The 18,427-nt window shown below is 45.3% G+C and overlaps 1 protein-coding gene across 1 annotated transcript in view; it reads right to left on the bottom strand.

The window, feature by feature from the left end:
- Positions 1-14,223: 14,223 nt before the first annotated feature.
- B3glct (beta 3-glucosyltransferase) overlaps positions 14,224-18,427 on the bottom strand; it is an 84,443-nt gene continuing 80,239 nt past the window's right edge. Inside the window, exon 15 of the mRNA XM_021163494.3 lies at positions 14,224-17,327. Within this exon, the coding sequence (XP_021019153.1) occupies positions 17,160-17,327 (168 nt within the window). The 3' untranslated portion in view covers positions 14,224-17,159. The remainder of the gene's footprint in view (positions 17,328-18,427) is intronic.

Here is an 18,427-nt window from a genome sequence, read left to right as displayed (position 1 = left end):
TCTGAAGCAAGCAGGCTAGCTAGACCAGTCAGAATTGGGAGGTTCCAGATTCAGCAAGAGACCCTGACTCAGTGTATAAGTGGAGCACAGTCATAGAAGACACAAAAGGTCAACTGCAGGTCTCCACACGCGTTTACACACATGTGTGTGCACACTCATACCCATACATATGTGCACCCCACACACAAATATAAGATGAATCTGAGGCACAAATTTAAGGCAAAAAGATAATGACTCGAAAGATCTGACTGTAAAAGAAAATTAATATCCTGTTTTTGGTTTTTAATGACTGACAGTGGGTATCCAATAACTATGGTAATTTGCCCTGGATAGATCAAGGCAGCAATCCAGCAATTTTAGTTAATTTTTCATCATAAAGTTTTGTGACTATATGAACTGTCAGTGCATAACTCAAAAAATGTTAAAAACACGATTATCATATAAATAGATGTTAAGTATCACACAAATAGATGAGCCAGCGGTTTCAGATAACCCATTAAAGAAGGTCTCAGAGGGAGGCGAGAGAGTTTAAAATAGGTGAGGAAAGGAGATTGCATGTGATCTAAGGAAAAGAGAATCCCAAAATACAGTGGCTACCCCAAAAGCCAAATTAATATCCCGTCCTGCAAGGAACCCATGAGCTGTAGAGTTCCCTGCCCCAACAGCGACGGGAAGTCCGCCCACCTTATCACTTTCTGCAATCTGGCATCTCTATTTAGAGGAATGCTAAGCATCCGTGCCCCAATCACACCCAAGTTCAAGCTTCAACACACACAGTAGGGAAGGCTCTTAGCAGAAGGTCACAGGATCATCTATCTAACTGACAAGTTTGGAGTAACTCTCCTCAGGAAAACTTATAATAAGACATTTTACATGTAGACCTTGAAAGCCAAGAAGAGGAACATCACTTCTCAAAATTCTTAAGGGTCTGCGTGAGCAGTTATGCTGCTAACATACGTGTGCGGTTCATTCTGAGCTGTGTGTGAGATCCTTGGTGAGTTATTTTGCCTGCTGTGTGTTTTCTGTGACTGTAAATAATTGAACTCAGAAGATGTGGCGAGTTGGATTAACTAATCCACAGTCTTATTTAAACTCCATCGCTCGTCCCGACGGTGTGCTTTATCTGAGTGATTCGAAGCCTGGCTTTATGTGGGTTCATGTGGATTCGAACTCAGGTCCTCACGCTCATGTTTTACCCCACTGAGCCATCTTTCCAGCACCTTAATCTCAAAGCTGAGTAAGTAGCTCTCTGCCTTAGTCCCAGCGCCACAGTCTGTAATAGCAAATGTGCCCTTACTTCAGTAAACCTTACTGAAACACCCAAGACTTCATCACAAACAACTTGAAAGACCCAAAGCAAATTCAGGCTTGATGCAAGTAGGGATTTTTTGTTTTTAGAATATATTTTAGCTGTTTGTGTTTAATATGTGGTCTTTGGTTTCTGTTCTGAGAAGGGTGGTGGAATGATATCAACTTTACAGCTAAAATGACTTCAAAATTTGTAAAATATATCTTATAGTATCTTTAAATACACAGGTGAGCTGGGAGTAGGCATTTGTAAGATGTACTGAACATGAGAGCTAACGACGTCAATGGAATGGTGAAGGCTACCTTCGTGCTAAAGGGCTTAGACTAATTGGAGGATCCTCAAGTTGGGTTTCATGACTCCTAGAAGACATAGGAGACACATCCCAGGCCACGCCAAGGTTGGTCAATATAATAAAAGACTCCCTCCAATAACATGGAGACCACAGTTGCCACAGTTTCAGAGTAAAAGGGGGGGACACTCCTTTATCCCTAAGGAAAATCGCCTGTCCAATAATGTGGCAGAGGGGAGAAGTACTGGGTAGAAAGAATGTTAGAGGGCTTGAAGGTCATTGGAGATGGACCCCAGCTTGCTAGTCAGCAGCCTGTAAAACCAGGAGCTGAAGCTAGAAAGCTGTTGTTGTGTCTTATAACGAGATAAGAAAAGCCAGGGATATGTTTGGCGGAGGCGCAGTATAGTGTGTGTGTGTGTGGGGGGGGTGCTTCCACAGGCTCATGCTGTGTCATCCCTAATAGAGTTTATTCAGTGCATGGGGAGGGGAGTTTAGAGAAAGGCGGGGGGGGGGGGGGGAAGGGGAGGAGAGGCTAGCCATAAGCAGAAGGAGAGAAATGGGGAGGGGAGAGGAGGGAGAGGGAGGAGGAGCAGGAGCAGGAGGAGAAGAAAGCAAGAGAGTAAGGAGGAGGGACAAGCAGCCCCTTTTATAGTGAGTCAGGCACACCTGGCTGTTGCCAGGTAACTGTGGGGCGGAGCCTAGATGAAATGCCAACAGCTGTGACCACCCCAGGACTGATTTGTAAATGTCTGAACTGCCCAGAAAGTGATGAGATTACCATAGCTGGAGGATTTGCAGCAAAGAACAAATATACACCTTGTCCACTTCCTTAAGGATTGATCCAAATAGGTTAATCTATCATTGGGGGCAGGAAAACGCCCTTCAGGGAAAGCTATAGACTCTGAAAATCATGTAAAACCTATGGAAGATGTCAGTGGTCACGTCTCTCTGGGCTTTGTGTGCTTTCCCAGTCAGAGAGTGCCTTACACAGTGCTCTCTCTGGTCCCTGTGCACTCCTATACCTGAAGAATGGGGGGGGGGGAGCATTTGTGTGTATGTATCCGAGTGTGTTTGTGTGTCTCCGTGTGTTTGTCTGTGTGTGTGTGTGTGTGTTTGTGTGTCTATGTATGTGTCTTCGTGTGTGTGTGTGTTTGTGTGTCTGTGTGTCTGTAGTATTACATCACCACTGTGAGGTAATGTAAGCTTTATAAGGTGGGTCCTAAGTCATTGGAGAGTGGAAAGGGGTACCTCCGAAGGGGACCATGGGACTCTCATCCCTTTGTCTGTCTCCTGGACATAGGAGGAGCCTCTCTTCCCTATGGGCTCCCTCCATGATGCTGCCCTCCTGCAAACCCGCAACAAAGGGGCAATGATCATTGGCTGGAACCTCACATCTATAAACCAAGACCTCCCTAGATCCAGGCAGACTTATTTAATGTGATGCAGGATTCTCCATTGCCCACAGAGGGTGGGCCAGCTCTTTTGAACCAAAAACAAATAAAACAAAACAGAAACCAAAAAGAACCGCCCTGGGCTGGGATGGAGAAATGACAGGACAGCCAACAGCACTTGTTGTTTTTGGTACCCAACACCGGTGTTGCGGCTCACAACCATCTGTAATCCCAGTTCCAGGGGGCCCAACGCCTTCTTCTGGCCTCTAGAGTCGTGTACATGTGGACCATACAGATCTGCAGGCAAACATACACATAAAATAAATATCTTTTAAATGCATTTGGGCCAGGTGTAGTGTATACCACTCAGAAACTGGAGGCAGGAAAACATCAAATATAAGGGTGACTAGGCTTCAGAGAGAGACTGTATCTCAAAATCAAACAGAAACACAGTGCATGTGACTCTTTGCCCCTTCAAAGTACAAATCAAGGGTTTTGCCTGCTATGATGGTTTTTATATGCTCAGCCCAGGGAGCGGCACTATTAGAAGGTGTGGCCTTGTTGGAGTGGGTGTGTCACTGTGGGTGTGGGCTATCTGACTCACTTCCTAGCTCCCTGGAGGTCAGTCTTCTCTTAGAGGCCTGCAGATGAAGATGTAGATCTCTCAGCAAATCCTGCACCATGCCTGCCTAGATGCTGCCATGCTCCCACCTTGATGATACTAGACTGAACCTCTGAACCTGTAAGCCAGCCCCAATTAAATGTTGTCTTATGAGGATTGCTTTGGTCATGGTGTCTGTTCACAGCAGTAAAACCCTAACTAAGACACGTGGAGTCTTATGAAAGTGGTGAGATCATGTTCCCATTCAGAATTCTAAGTTTTCCTCCAACTAGCACCCATCAGTCATGTGGGTCATTCATGGCACATAGAATAAATTCAGACCTAGTTAATTCGTCATTTACTGGACATTCCTGGTCTAAGGATTTCTGAAGGAATTACTTTTAGATTCATCTCCTGGACTAGCAGCTCCCCTGCAACACCAATGGTCTCAGTTTTTATGAGGGCTTCTCAGACTGCAGGCAGGGACTTCATACAAACAAATCTACTGCAGGATTTCTCTGAATCAGCAGGTGCTGAGCGCCTGAAGTACATATCTAAAGAACCTGACATTCGAACGTTCCGAACGATGAAACTGTGCTGCCGAGAGGCACTTCCTGTCATCACGTTTCTCATGAGTGGCTCTGCTTTCCAGAATGAAGTGTGAGGACCCCAACAGGTGACAAGGGTGTGCAAAGAGACATGCTGATGCGATGGGACAGGAATGTTAACAGGTCTCGAGTGTGTGTGGGTTTTAAATCTGTGTAACAACAAAGAGAGGGAAAATGCACCCGTATCAGTTAAAAAAGAGAGAGCAAACAGGACTGACAGCATCCAGGGTGGATACAAGACACGTGAAGCTCGGGCTAGAAAGAGACCTCCATGGTTAAGAGTATGTGTTGCTCTTCCAGAGGACCGGAGTTTGGTTCCCAACACCCATGTTTGGTGACTCACACTGATTTTAAGTCTAGTCCTAGGGGATCCATTGCTTTCTTCTGGTCTCTTTGGGCACGTGTATCAGGTGCATATAAGCATGCTCGTGCGCACACACACACACACACAAAACTTAAGATAAATCTAAACATTAAAAGGAAATAAAAATTAAAACAGGTGGAACTGACTAATGAGAAGAAGCACTGGTCACACCTACGACATAAGCACATGCTGAGCTCAAAGAAGGGATTAACACAGGTACCTTCAGGTAATTTTGACTTCCAGACAAGTTTAAAAAAAAAAAAAAAGAAAAGAAAGCCTAGGTATGTTGCATGTTAATCTTGACCATCAGCTCAACAGAAATTAGAATCGCCATGGAAACCAACCTCTGGGCACATGTTCTGAAGGTGACTATACAGATTCAGTTAATAGCAATGAGAAGCCACAGCCTACACGTGTGTGGCACCGTTCCACCTGCTGGGGTCCAAGACTAAAGGGAAAGGAGAAAATAAACTGCGCACTGGTACCCATGATGCTCTGCTTCTTGACTACGGATGCAATGTCTCCAACTTGCCTGAAGCCCCTGCTGCCGTAACTCCTACACACTGTACCCTTGAACTGGGACTCCCCTTTTTTGTCTAGTATGTTATTGCTTCAGTAAGACGCACAACTAATACAGTGTGAGAGGTGGGATATCAGCTTTCATAGTTCTGAGACCTGTAAATACATTAAGTAGCAAAATGAACTTGGAGATGAGACTAAGAAGATCTTGGGAGATGGAGGGCTAGTGAGGTGCATCCACAGCCAAATTTGAAGACCTGAGTTCAATCCCGGGGACCCACACAACTGAAGAAAATAAAATTAACTCTGAAAGTCATCCTCTGACCTCCACATTGAGTACTGTGGCATCTGTGCACACAGGAGTGAGTGAATGAATGGATGGATGGTTGGATGAGTGAATGAATGCAATTTTTCCATTACTTAATTTATTTATTCCTCTTACATACAGATTGCTCCCCCTCCTCCCAGTCCCCCACATACACACACAGTCACTCCCCTCCACCCCTTCCCTTCACCTCTGAGAAAGGGGAGGTCCTCCCCTGGGTACCAGCATACCCTGACACCACCTCAAGTCGCTGCAGGACTAGGCACATCCTCTCCCAGTGAAGTCAGAAAAGGCAGTCCAGTAAGGGAACAGAATCCACAGGCAGGCAACAGAGTCAAGGTTGAGATGCCAAATCTTTTAAGTTTAGGTTCCATTTTAGAGAACCTGACCGAAGTTTGAACTGAGGTAAACTAACAGACTGGTATCAAGCATTAGTTTCCAAGTTGCCCCACAACAAAATCCAAGCCTAGCTCCAGTCTCTAAGATAATCCCCAGCCAGACCAGAGTTTCCAGGTTACACCCTCAACAAGGCCAGTGTCTCCAGGTTGTTCCCCCAACAAACCTGCAACCCCCTGCCTAACGACCACCAATGCAGAGGGGAGCAGAAGTTAAGTTTACGATCTGACCCCCAGCACCAGCCAATTATGTTAGAGGTCACAGGAGCTTTCTTGCACATGTACTCCCTGCTTGCTGCTTACTATAAAGCCTTGCCCCGATAGACATTCGGGGCTCCCCCACTACCAAAACCGTCCTGTGTGACGGTGGTGCATTGGGAAGAAGGGGCAAGTTAGCTTGAATAGAATAAGGACCCTGCCGGGCATGGTGGCGCACGCCTTTAATCCCAGCACTTGGGAGGCAGAGGCAGGCGAATTTCTGAGTTCGAGGCCAGCCTGGTCTACAAAGTGAGTTCCAGGACAGCCAGGGCTATACAGAGAAACCCTGTCTCGAAAAACCAAAAAAAAAAAAAAAAAAAAAGAATAACGACCCAGCTAATCAGATCAGCTCCTGTCTGTTGTGAGTTGCATCAGATTGGCTCCTGTCTGTTTTGTTTTTGTGGGGTTTTTTTTGGGGGGGGGGGGGGCTGGGGGAGGCGGGGAGGATCACTAACATTTCCCTGGCACTACAAGGTAAGCCACCATTGTTGGAGAACCCACATGAAGACAAAGCTGCACTTCTACTGCACATGCGCGAGGGTGGGAGTGGCTAGGTCTAGCCCTTGTATGCTCTTTAATTGGTGGTCTGGTCCCTGAGAGCCTCTAAGAGTCCAGGTTAGTTGAATCTGTTGGTCTTCTTGTGGAGTCCCTATCCCCTCCTGGTTCCTCAACAACTCTTCCACAAGACTTCCTGAGCTGGGTCTGATGTTTGGCATGGGCCTCTGCATCTGTTTTGGTCAGCTGCTGGGTGGAGCCTCTCAGAGGACAGTTATGCCAGGCCGACTGATATAAACACAGCCTGAGAAGCCAAGTTAGTTGAAGGAGGAAGGCAGGCCTGCGCTGCGTCCCTGTTGATCCTCTACAGACAGCTCCACAGCTGGGCACACCACCCCCACACCACCACCCCACACACAATTGGCAGGAGTTGCCGCCACATTCATGTATGTCTGTGCCACCAGTGACAAATGCAGCTGTCAACAGTGTCTTCACGTGTTACATCATTGTGACAAGGCTTTGACCAACTAAGAAGCGTCAAAGCCTCACAGTGTCCCTGGGAACCCCGCTACCCGTTGCAGACACAGCAGGAGCTGTCTCCCCCACCCACACATAGACCTCCATGGAGACGTGGCTGACTGGTACACTTATCAAAGTTGAGTCCACAGCGGTCTCCCGGGAATCCAGGTGAACGCAATTTCATTAAAAGAGAACCTTGAGATGAAAAGATCATCCCGAATTATCTACTTTGGCCCGATGAAATCACAAGGTACCTTATAAGAGAACAGAAGCTGAGATATTGACTGGATTCTATCCATTGCCATTACCCTCTCTTGACCACCTCCCTCCTCCCCAAATAGTCCTCCTCCCCTCCTCCTTCTCCTCCTCCCCCTCCCACCCGGTTCTCTCGAGCATGTGTGTGTGTGTGTGTGTGTTTTAGAGTCCCACATATGAGAGAAAACAAAAGATATTTGTCTTTCTGGTTTATTTCACTTGACATGATGCTCTCAAGTGTGAAATGTTTTGTATAATGACACCGGCTCCTTCTCCATGACTGAGCCAAACTCCATCTCGTGCATGTACAACACTTTCGTCCATTTGTCTTTTGATGGACAGTAGAATGATTCCATGTCTTGCCTGGTGTAAGTGTAAACAGCACTGTAATCAACACAAGGGTGTGGTTATCTTTGCAGTGTGCTTTCTTGAATTCCTAAGATATACTAAGAAATAGCCTAGTTAGACCATAGAATAGTTATGTTTTCCGTTTTTTTTTTTTTTAACTGAGAACCCTCCATGATCATTTCTATAGTGGCTGGCACTAATTTATACATCCCCCCAAGCATCGTGAAAGCCGCCCTCCCAACTCTTGCCAACACATATTGTTGGTTATTTACTTAATGATATCCATTCTGCCTAGGGTAAGAGGGAAGCTCCAGGTAGTATTTGCAAACAAAATTGGGCCTTAAAGATCCCTGGAAATGTGGGTGAAACAGAAATAAGCCCTCCCTGCTCCATCAGACATGGTGATAACCAAATACCAAATAATAGAGAGTTCCCATTATGCTCTAAACATACAATGACATATGAGATGTGGGTTTTATTATAGAATATCTAACAGCATGTCCTTGACATATTTCGGGAAGAAGCAAGTTACAAAGCCAATGAAGGGTTTGGCTCAAGAGCATTCCAGCCAAACTTAGCTTATCAAGGAAGTTATAAATCCCCCACTAAAGAGCCTTTGCGTACCGCTTCAGCCTAGACCACTCCATCCACCGCTCCACCACTGACCCGTTTTTCTAAGTCTCAAACCAAGCCTCAGTCCTTATTAGAGGAATCGGGTTTTAATTATCATTTATGCTCAAGATTATAAGTTCAACAAAAGCAGGAACTGTGTCTGCTTTTACTCATATCCCACCTCTAGGATCAAGGAGACAGTGAATACTTAATAAATATTTATTAAGCTAACTGGGCCACAGTTAACTTTTGTATCCATGAAATATTGCTGTCTTAAAACTGTCTTGTGGCTGTATTTCCTTATGGTTTTGAGCCTGCCTTCGAATGGAAGTCAAATGTATTTCAAATTGATTCAGTTCGATGACAAAAAATTTTACATGTTGATAAAAGCGGCTGATTCATCCGAATTAGAGAATCCTGAAGTCCTGAGATTCAGGAGTTTTCATAATGTGGTACAGATGTAGTACGCGATGGGGATGTTTAAAAATGAGAGGCAGGCCCTAGTTTTAGACAGGAGACTCATGGGTGCTTCTTCTGATACCAAAACTGCCACCCAGAGACATGAAGTGGGGTGCCTGAGAGTGTGCATTGGGGGGGGGAGGGTCAGAACAAACCAGGGCCTGGAGAATTCATCCTACCTCTGTCTAAGAAGGTGCAGGAAAACAGCCCACTGGGGGTGTAGGACTAAGAGCAAGTCTAGCCTTAGGAATATCCTCAGATGTCCAGTGATAGTGTGCAAAGAGGCCAGAATGCTACATGGCAGACCTTCATTTTACCTTCTATAGCTAAAAAAAGGAACTTTCTTTTATAATGAAAGTTTGCCTCGGGGAAGTGGAAATTCCGAGTGCCTTGAGCCTGGCGTAACCCCCAGTGCCTGGCACAGTTCGTTTGTCAATCAAACGGACGAAGAAACAGGTATGTCATCCCTAGACTGACCCAAGTTACTCACTTGACAGCATCTGGAAATACTAAACCGAGGAAGGAAGGTTCCTGGCAGTAAGTAAGAGGGATGCTGCTTCCCCTCCGTCTAAACGAAACCAAAGCCACGTGCCCACCTTTGAAACCCATGAGCGCTTCCCTACATGACTTCGGTGCCCTAACACTGATCAAAACCAACTTGGGGAAGTCAAGTGTTTCTTTGGCTTATACTTCCACACCATAGTCCATCTTTGGAGGGAAGCCAGGGCAGAAACTGAGGCAGAAACCACGGAGGAATGCTGTTCACTGGCTGGTTCCCCACGTGGGGCTCACCCAGCCTTCTCTCTCACACCACTCAGGATAACCTGCCCAGGGGCTGCTCTCTCCCACATCAGTCATTAATAAGCAAAAATGCCCTATAGACGTCCGAGCCTACAGTCATTGTAATGGAGGCATGTTCTCAGTTGTGGTTCTCTCTTCCCAGATGGCCTTAGCTTCTAACACGTATATAAAACGTACTTGTGCATTCATTTATACCTTATTTTTCCTTATTCTTTGAAAATAGACATTTTTCTCACATAACACAGTGTGATTAATAGTCTTCCCTCCTTCTCCTCTAAGTCCCTCCCCATACCCTCTCCCTTCCGGATCCACACCTTTCTGTCTCTCATTAGAAGACAAACAGGCTTCTACGAGATTATGATGTGGTGTGATGTGATATGATATGTTAAACAAAAACTAACACATCAAAATATGACAACACAAACAGAAGAAAAAGAGACCAAAAAAAAAAGATACACGAAAGTAGATGAGAGGCCACTAATTTGCACTCAGGAATCCCATCAAAACACTAGTCTGGAAGCTGTAATACAGATATAGATATAAAATAAAATTGAAAATAAAAATAAGGGGCTGGAGAGATGGCTCAGTGGTTAAGAGCACTGACTGCTCTTCCAGAGGTCCTGAGTTCAAGTCCCAGTAACCACATGGTGACTCGCAACCATCTGTAATGAGATCTGATGCCCTCTTCTGGTGTGTTTGAAGACAGCTACAGTGTGTGTGTGTGTGTGTGTGTGTGTGTGTGTGTGTAACATATATTTTATATATATATATATATATATATATATATGTATAACATATTTATAATATATGTATAACACATATATTATATATACACACATATATATGAATTTTTAAAAATTACAAATAAGATAAAATTTTTTAAAAAGAAAAAGCCCTGGCATGACATTGTGAGTCAAGGGAGCTCTGAATTGCTGCCATTGAATTCATTTTCTGTTGGCCATTCACTGCTGGTCATTTGACCTACCCTACCCCTAAGAGTAGTTTGTCTCCCTAGTGGGATGTCCTTGAAGCAACCTAAATTTTCCTTTGCAAATGGTAATCAGTTGGAGATTGCTTCTAGGTTAGGGACGGAGGTGAGGCGTGTGTCTACTTGCCTGTTGAGCTCTAGGATCCCATCTGGTGCAGACCAGTGCACACCAGGTGCACACTGCCTCAGTCTCTGTGAGTTCTTTGTGCATTGATCCTGTTGATTTAGAGAGCATATTTTCCTGGTGTCTTCCATCCCCTTTGGCTCTTACACTCTTTCTGTCTCTTCTTCATCAGAATTCAGGGAACCCTGAGGGGAAGAATTTGATGGAGACAACTCATTCAGGGCTGAGAGTCCCAAGGTCTCTCATCCCCTGTATAATGTCTGCCTGTGGGGTGTTTGTTCCCATCTGTGGCAGGAGGAAGCGTCTCTGATGATGACTGAGTAAGGCACTGATTTAGGGATATAGAAGAATGTCATTAGGAGCCATTTGGTTGCTGTGGTCTGTTTGTTTCAAACTGTAGTATTTGGGTTTATCCTCAGGCCCTGCCTGGCCTTTCTACTCTCAGGTTCTTGGTCAACCAAGCAGTTTGGGGTCTGGGTTGCATCTCACGCTATGAGCCTTGAGTAAAATCAGTTATTGGCTGGTCACTCTCACAAGCTTTGTGCCACCATTGCCCTAGCGTAACCTGCAAGCGGGACTCCATTGTAGATCAAACGGTTTGTGGCTGGCTTGGTGTTTATGGTTACGGTTTAATGGGTGACCTGCCTTTTGATGAGAGACATCAGTGATATTGGCATCAGTGTGTGGCAGTCCCTCTGAGTCCCTTTACATCTCAGGGCTTGGCTTTTCTCCCTTTCCTTCCCCTGCAGGTGGTCATTATCTTAAACTCTGTGTTTATGTTTTCTCTACTTTTCCATTAATGTTTCTCTAAAAGGTATGTATGCCCCACTGCATTCCCTTTTTCCATTTTCAAATTATATCACTGAGATCCTATGTGAGTCTTAACTCTGATGATTTGATGGTGTAAGTCTCCTGGACCTGTAGGCCGCTCACATGAGCTACTGCACGCGCAGATGCAATAGATAACCCACGCCTTATTTACCCATTCTTTAGGCAATAGACACCTAGGCTGGATACAGCTTCCAGCTTGAGAATAGCAAATGCCGCTGTGAACTGCCGGGTGTGCTTCCTGGGGTACTGTGAACAGCTGGGGTGTGCTTCCTGAGGTACGGACATGAGCTCCCTCAGGCACACAACAGAGTAACACTGAGAAGAGGGGCAAATGTGTTCATCACTGCCAGCATCTTTTCCCCCGTGGCAACATGCATGTTCGATATTCTCAAGTAGCTTGCTTCTTCCTTTCTTAATCTGCCAGCATGCATTAGTCCTTCAACTCATCTGATAAATCATCATAGTTCGCTTAATAATCTCTTGTCTGTGGGGCTATTATATGGTTATCGTGTAGTCTCTTTCTTATCTTCCCATAGGCTAGCATTTATAACTAGATATGCATTCAGCCTGCACAGTCTACATGTTCTTGGTGGACTGCAGGAGGAATTAAACACACATACTCTGGAGCCAAAATGCCCGTTCAAGAATCTAGCTCTGAGACTAGAGAGATGGTTCAGTGGTTAAGAGCACTGGCTGCTCTTGCAGAGGACACAGGTTCAATTCCGAGCAACCACACATAGCAGCTTGCAAACACCCGTGACTCCAGTCCCAGGGGACCCAATGCTCTCTTCCGGCCTTCTAGGGCACCGGGAACATGTGTAGTACACGGACATGCCTACAGGCAAAACAGTCAGACACATAAAATAAAAATCCATTGACACCTACTTCTGCCACTCGCCAGACATGGACCCCCGGGCGGCACTGCCCGTCTGTGAATCTCAGCTAAGATATGAATGATATAAGGAGTTCCTTGGTTGTAACTCATGAAGCTGCTTCCCACGAAAATCACACACTAAAAAAATTAAACTCAACAGAGACGTGTCTCCAACACAATCGGCATGAACCTATCCGTGCGCTCACAGCAGTAAGTCCGCCTGTTTCGGCCTCTATTCTTCACTTACAGAAGGTTCTCCTAAGCATTCAGAGACCTGCGAACACAGAGCCATGACTAACATGGCCAGCCCCATCCACTATCACAGCCAGGGCAGACAGTACTGCTCTCTGCTGTCATCACAGCAACAGGCTCCAGAACTTTCCATCATGAAAGCCCAACTCCACACGCCTCAGGTTTCATCTTCTGTCTCAACCCACCTTCCTTTCCATCGACTGTGGACAAGCTCAGAACTCTCCGTGTATGCCTATGTGTGTGGCTGTGTGTGAGAGAGACAGAGACAGAGAGACAGAGAGAGAGAGAGAGAGAGAGAGAGAGAGAGATGTTTACCACAGTTGTCTTCAACTTGCACTTGCTCCTCAACCTGTCTGGGGATGGATGGGTGTGTCCAGTCACATGATTTCCAAGACACTGAATCACACAGTCCCTTCTGTCCTCTCCTAAAGGACCTCTTGGCAGCTGGAATAGAATGGGACATTTGCTTCTTGAAATACCTCCCCTAGCTGTGACATGCAGCTCACACTCCACACACACACACACACACAAACACACACACACATACACACACTCCACACACACACATACACACACTCCACACACACACACTCCTCACACACACATTCCACACACACACTCCACACACACACTCCTCACACACACATTCCACACACACACTCCACACACACACACACACACACATACACACACTCCACACACACACACATACACACACTCCACACACACACACTCCTCACACACACTCCTCACACACACACTCCTCACACACACATTCCACACACACACTCCACACACACACACACACACACTCCACACACACACACACTCCACACACACACACACTCCTCACACACACATTACACACACACACACACACACACACGCTGTCTCTCTCTCTCTCCTTCACTTTCTCCCCAGTTCATCCTACCCACTCCTGAGAGGGTGGACCCTTTCAAATGCTCATGGTTCAGCTGGAGCAATAGCTCAGGGCTCAAGAGCACTGGCTGCTCCTCCATGGCACCTGAGTTCAGTTCCCAGCACGCACAACAGGAGGCTCATAACTGTCTGTACTCCTGGCTCCAGGAGATCTGACACCTTGGGCCTTCATGAGCACAACACTTGTGTGCCCATACCCACAGGCAAACACATACACACATCTACATAGAACTCAGAAATAGTAAGCTTTTGAAACACTCATGATTTTTCAATATTGAACCTCTGGCTGCCCTGAAGCCCAGACTTCGTATCCAGCTGCTTGCCGGCCATCATCTGAACTTCACAATGACGGCTAAGGAACACTCTCTACTCCCTTTCATGTTGGGGACCTGCACCCTGGCCAGTCCCTCTGGACTATATAAAACCCTCCATAGCCACTAGTGAAATTTCAGCTTCCTTAATCTTCCAACTCTTCGTCCTAATACCCTCTTCTCACACAGACCTCCTCTCTAACCGCTCCCTGCAAAGAAGCCTCTAAACTGCACCCAACCATGTTTATTCCTGGCTTTTTGTTAAGGTACCTTATTCCTGATCATTACCCTCCCCTCCCCTCCCATACTTGGAGTATCATGCCTTTAAAGAGACAACAGAGGCCAAAGCATACCAGAAACAAAACCTTTATTTTATTCTATAGAAAGGAAGAGAACACATTTTGCAGGTGACTTGTTTAGAGGGCTTGAGGACATAAACAATTTAAATAGCACCTTTTCAGGCCTGTCATTCAAAGACAGCAGGAACAAAGCCCCTTTGTAAGTCTGCTATAGTGTACTTAATGGTACATTGATTGCTTTTTTTTCTTCCACAAAAATGACACATCTGCGAAGGGACGGGAGGCACCACAAATATTCTTACAAATGTCTACTGTGTGGTGAATCTCTGAGGTTCTCTTTACCCATCAATAACCATGATAGATGCAATGTACTAAATGTCGTCGATCAATCAGGACACGCAGCGAACGCTGGCATCTAACAGGGCCCCACATAGCATTGTTTGTAACTCTGGCTGCTGAGCGATTACGGTCCCAAGCATTCGACAAAGGTTATTTTGTGTCCCGACTTCTGATTTAGCTGTAAGATGTAAAAATCCTACAGGCAGGCGATGTGCTGGGTCATGAGAAATGGCTTAAAAGTAAAAATGACCTATAAGGTAATTCTATACATAAATCCTTGGTGCTAAATCCTTAGGATAAAAATATCCACTGGCAAAGAAATCCTTACTTAAAAGGAAAAAGAATACCGAAGAGGGAGGTATGTGCCCTAAAGAATCCAGGCTCAAAATTAAATTTTTTGTTTTTTTTAAGATATCAAATCTCAGTTGGTGTTCAAATAGAGCCTGTCATTTGCTATATATAAAACATAACACGTGGTCCTTTTTAAACTATTTTTTCAATTTTTTTCTTTGCTTTTTCCTAAGATGTTTAGTTTGCATTGACTTAGTAATCTGCCAGGGTTCCCAATTTCTCAGTGCCTGTCCGGCATGCTCCTACCCACCCCACATCTAGCATCAACCGATAGACAAAAGAAGTAAGCTGGAGACATTGTATTCATGGTGAGACTTCTGTAGCTCCAAAAGGGAAACATATTTAACCACATATCTAGAAACACCAGTGGGATCCTGGAGGGAGGGGGAGGGGAAAAGAGGGCACAGGTCATAACAGAGAAAAAAGATTGAACAGTTCTTCATTCCTCACAGACGCGCTAGCTTTTGTCCTACCAAATGAAACTTCCTCTGTTCTCTGGCTGGTAACACTTCAGGAGCAGAGGCGGGAGGGGTGGACTGAGGAATTCCCTGTGCGGCACTGGTGTAGCAACCAGGTCTCCCAGGGGTATCCCTGCAAGGTCAAAAAGGTAAGTACCATGATAGCAATGGTCACAATGGGGCATTCATCATTGCCGAGTCAGCAATGATGCTAGAGCCATCAGCAGGACACCCAGAAGCCATTATGGTCCCTTTCATGCACTTGACTGTCCTCAGTCCAGTTTCTAGCTGAACCGCAGAATCAGTTTTCACAGACTGTGTTCCACCAGAGACCAGAAGTAGCGGGCCACACACCAATCCTGGTGCTTATTAATTTGGGAAAAGGATGATAAACACTACTACATGAATTTGGACATGAGTCAGACGTAAGCTACATAGGAATATACATCATTAAAAAATAATCACATAGGTACTGCTGATGGAGTGGCTTTAAAGGCTGTAAGGGCTTAGGAGCCTTATAAGTAAGGTTAATGAAGTACAGAATGAAAAAAAGGAAAGGATTCTAACATACAACCTTAGGAGCTTGAGATCAAATCATGTGCAAAGACCCTTATATAACAAAATCATCATCTTACTTTAAACATTAACACACAGTACTCTTTTTTTTATATATATATTAACGATGAGTTGTTAAATTAGGACATAATAAAAGGTGTCACTGGAAAACGAGGGTTGCTTTAGCACGTTGTTCAGATTTCATTCTTTAGAAAAACCAGAGAAATTGCTGATCCCCATGCTGTCCTCTCACGAGGGGCTGCCAGGACGGAGGCAGTCTAGCCTGAGCCACGGTCTAGCCTGAGCCAGAAGCGAGTTACTATGTAACACCCAGCGAGCAGCAGGAGTAATAGGCCAGCTCCAGATGCAGCTCACATTACCAGACCCCCATGCTCATTGCGGACACAGAAGAGACATGTCAACCCAGCATCCTAATTTCTGGTGACACTCTGTCCAATCTATTGGGGGGTGTGGGCTTTGGGGAGGCTGGCAGGGAGCAGAGGCTTCACCAGATGGCCTTGAGTCTGTTTTGGGGGTGCAACCAGCAGAATAGGGGAAAAGAGCAACTGTGATTGTATAGTTGGGGCTATTCATATTGAGTTTAGGTTTTACCAATCAGCTTCGGTACTTCATTCCTACTGAGTGCCTGGGAACCAATTTCCATCAACAATAGAGCCATTTAAAGCCGTGGTTCTCAACCTTCCTAAGGCAGCGATCCTTCAATACAGTTCCTTCATGCTGAGGCGACCTACAACCATAAAACGATTTCCCTGCTACTTCATAACTATAATTTTTCTGCAGTTACGAACTGCAATGTAAGTACCTAATATGTAGGATTCCTGGCATATGACCAACTGCCACTCCTAGGGGGTCTCGACCCACAGGTTGAGAACCATTGGTTTAAAGGTTCATTCCTTTGGCAATATCCAAGTTAAAAGATTCAATGTTTATGTGGGGTGATAGCCAGTCATTCTTGTATTGGCGTCCCTGTTACAATGGAGAAAACAGAAAAGGACTTTAGGTACCATTTATTTCCTCTGACAGTCAAAAAGCTCTTACTTTACAGCCCATGGTGGGCTAAAATAGGCACAATAACTGCCGTGTTACAATTACGACATCTATGAAAACAAGCGATTTTTCCCAGTTTCCCTTATGAGTCTACCCATCCAGAAAATATCCTATTTCCGTAAGGACTGGGAATTGTCCATTTCACACGGCATACACGAGCAGCTGGACCACAGCTCAACAGATAGGGTGAATCTCTTGTATCCGTGTGTCCCAGACTCTGTTCTATAATTCTTCTCTTGGGTCCTTCTGTGTCTCCTGCGTGGCTTGGTCTTCCTCACTGGGTGCCAGCCACGTGAGGTACACCTTTACCGGGTCAATGTGCCAGTGTTTGTGAAATGATACTGGAATCTGATGGGCGAGGTAGTCCTTGGGGTAATCTACTGGCCGAGCCTGCGCAAACAAAAAAACAAAAAACACAGAGTTAGGATTTCCCAGGTTACGGTTTCCTGGGTTACGGTTTCCTGGTGATTAAGAATGATCGGCTCGTTCGTTCCTCCTGCAGATGGGGACAAACAGAGACAACTGCACAAGGCAGAGGGACCACTAAATCTCTACCTTGGGGCTCAAAGAGTCTGCAGAAAGGGGATAGAGAGATTCTAGGAGCCTGTGGGAACCAAAGACACCACGGAAACAAAGCCTTCTATACCCAGCAGGACTGACGCACTTAGATGAACTCATTGAGCATGCGCAGGGCCTGCACAGGTCTAAACTGGATGGGGTCTCAGCGCTGAGAGAGGAAGTAGGCACAAGGTCCTATCCCTAGCCCAGAAGTTATCTTCAACTGAAAACTGCTCGAAAAGGAAGAATTAGATTCCTCTAAAGGAGTCTCTCTGGGTATGCAAGGGCAGGTTCTATGTTCATCAGTAGATGGCCAACACAAAACGAACTCATTGCTATTTTTAGATGTGTGTGTGTGTGTGTGTGTGTGTGTAGGTAGGGGTATGTAGGGGGTTGTTTTGTTTTGCTTTTTTTTTTTTTTTTGTCTCAAGGCTTTGTCTGGGCTTTTTTTTTTTCATGATTTCCTATTTTGTGTTTTTTTTTTTACAGAATTTCTGTGTAACTAAATGTGTGAGTCATTATATGTTTCTTGTGCTTTTTATTTAGGTTTTTTTCCCCCTTCATCCTATTTTGGTTTGCTTGTTTTTACTTAATTTTATCTTCTTATTTTTGTTTTTAGATCCCTGTTTTCTAATGAGAGAAAAGGGGGTGTGGATTTGTGGTGAGGAGAAGGCGGTGAGGACCTGGGAGGAACTGGGCGAGGGGAATGGTACTCAGAATATATTGTATAATAAAAACGTCTATTTTCAATTTAAAAAAAAAATTGATTTGCTCAGCAGGTAAAAGTGCCTCGTGCCAAGCCCGAGGACCTGGCTTCCAACCCCGGAGCTATGTTGCTTTAACCACTTGCCAGAATGCACCTTGCCTTAATCTTTGCCTGTGGTTTACATGTGGGTTCAGATAGCAAGTCTCTGTGAAGTGGGTGACCCCAT

Source organism: Mus caroli, unplaced genomic scaffold (assembly GCF_978045245.1).
Source record: "Mus caroli unplaced genomic scaffold, Mus_caroli_1 scaffold_4, whole genome shotgun sequence".
Classification (NCBI taxonomy): domain Eukaryota; kingdom Metazoa; phylum Chordata; class Mammalia; order Rodentia; family Muridae; genus Mus; species Mus caroli.
The sequence above is the reverse complement of the archived record's forward strand: the minus strand, read 5'-3'. Positions and strand labels throughout refer to the sequence as shown.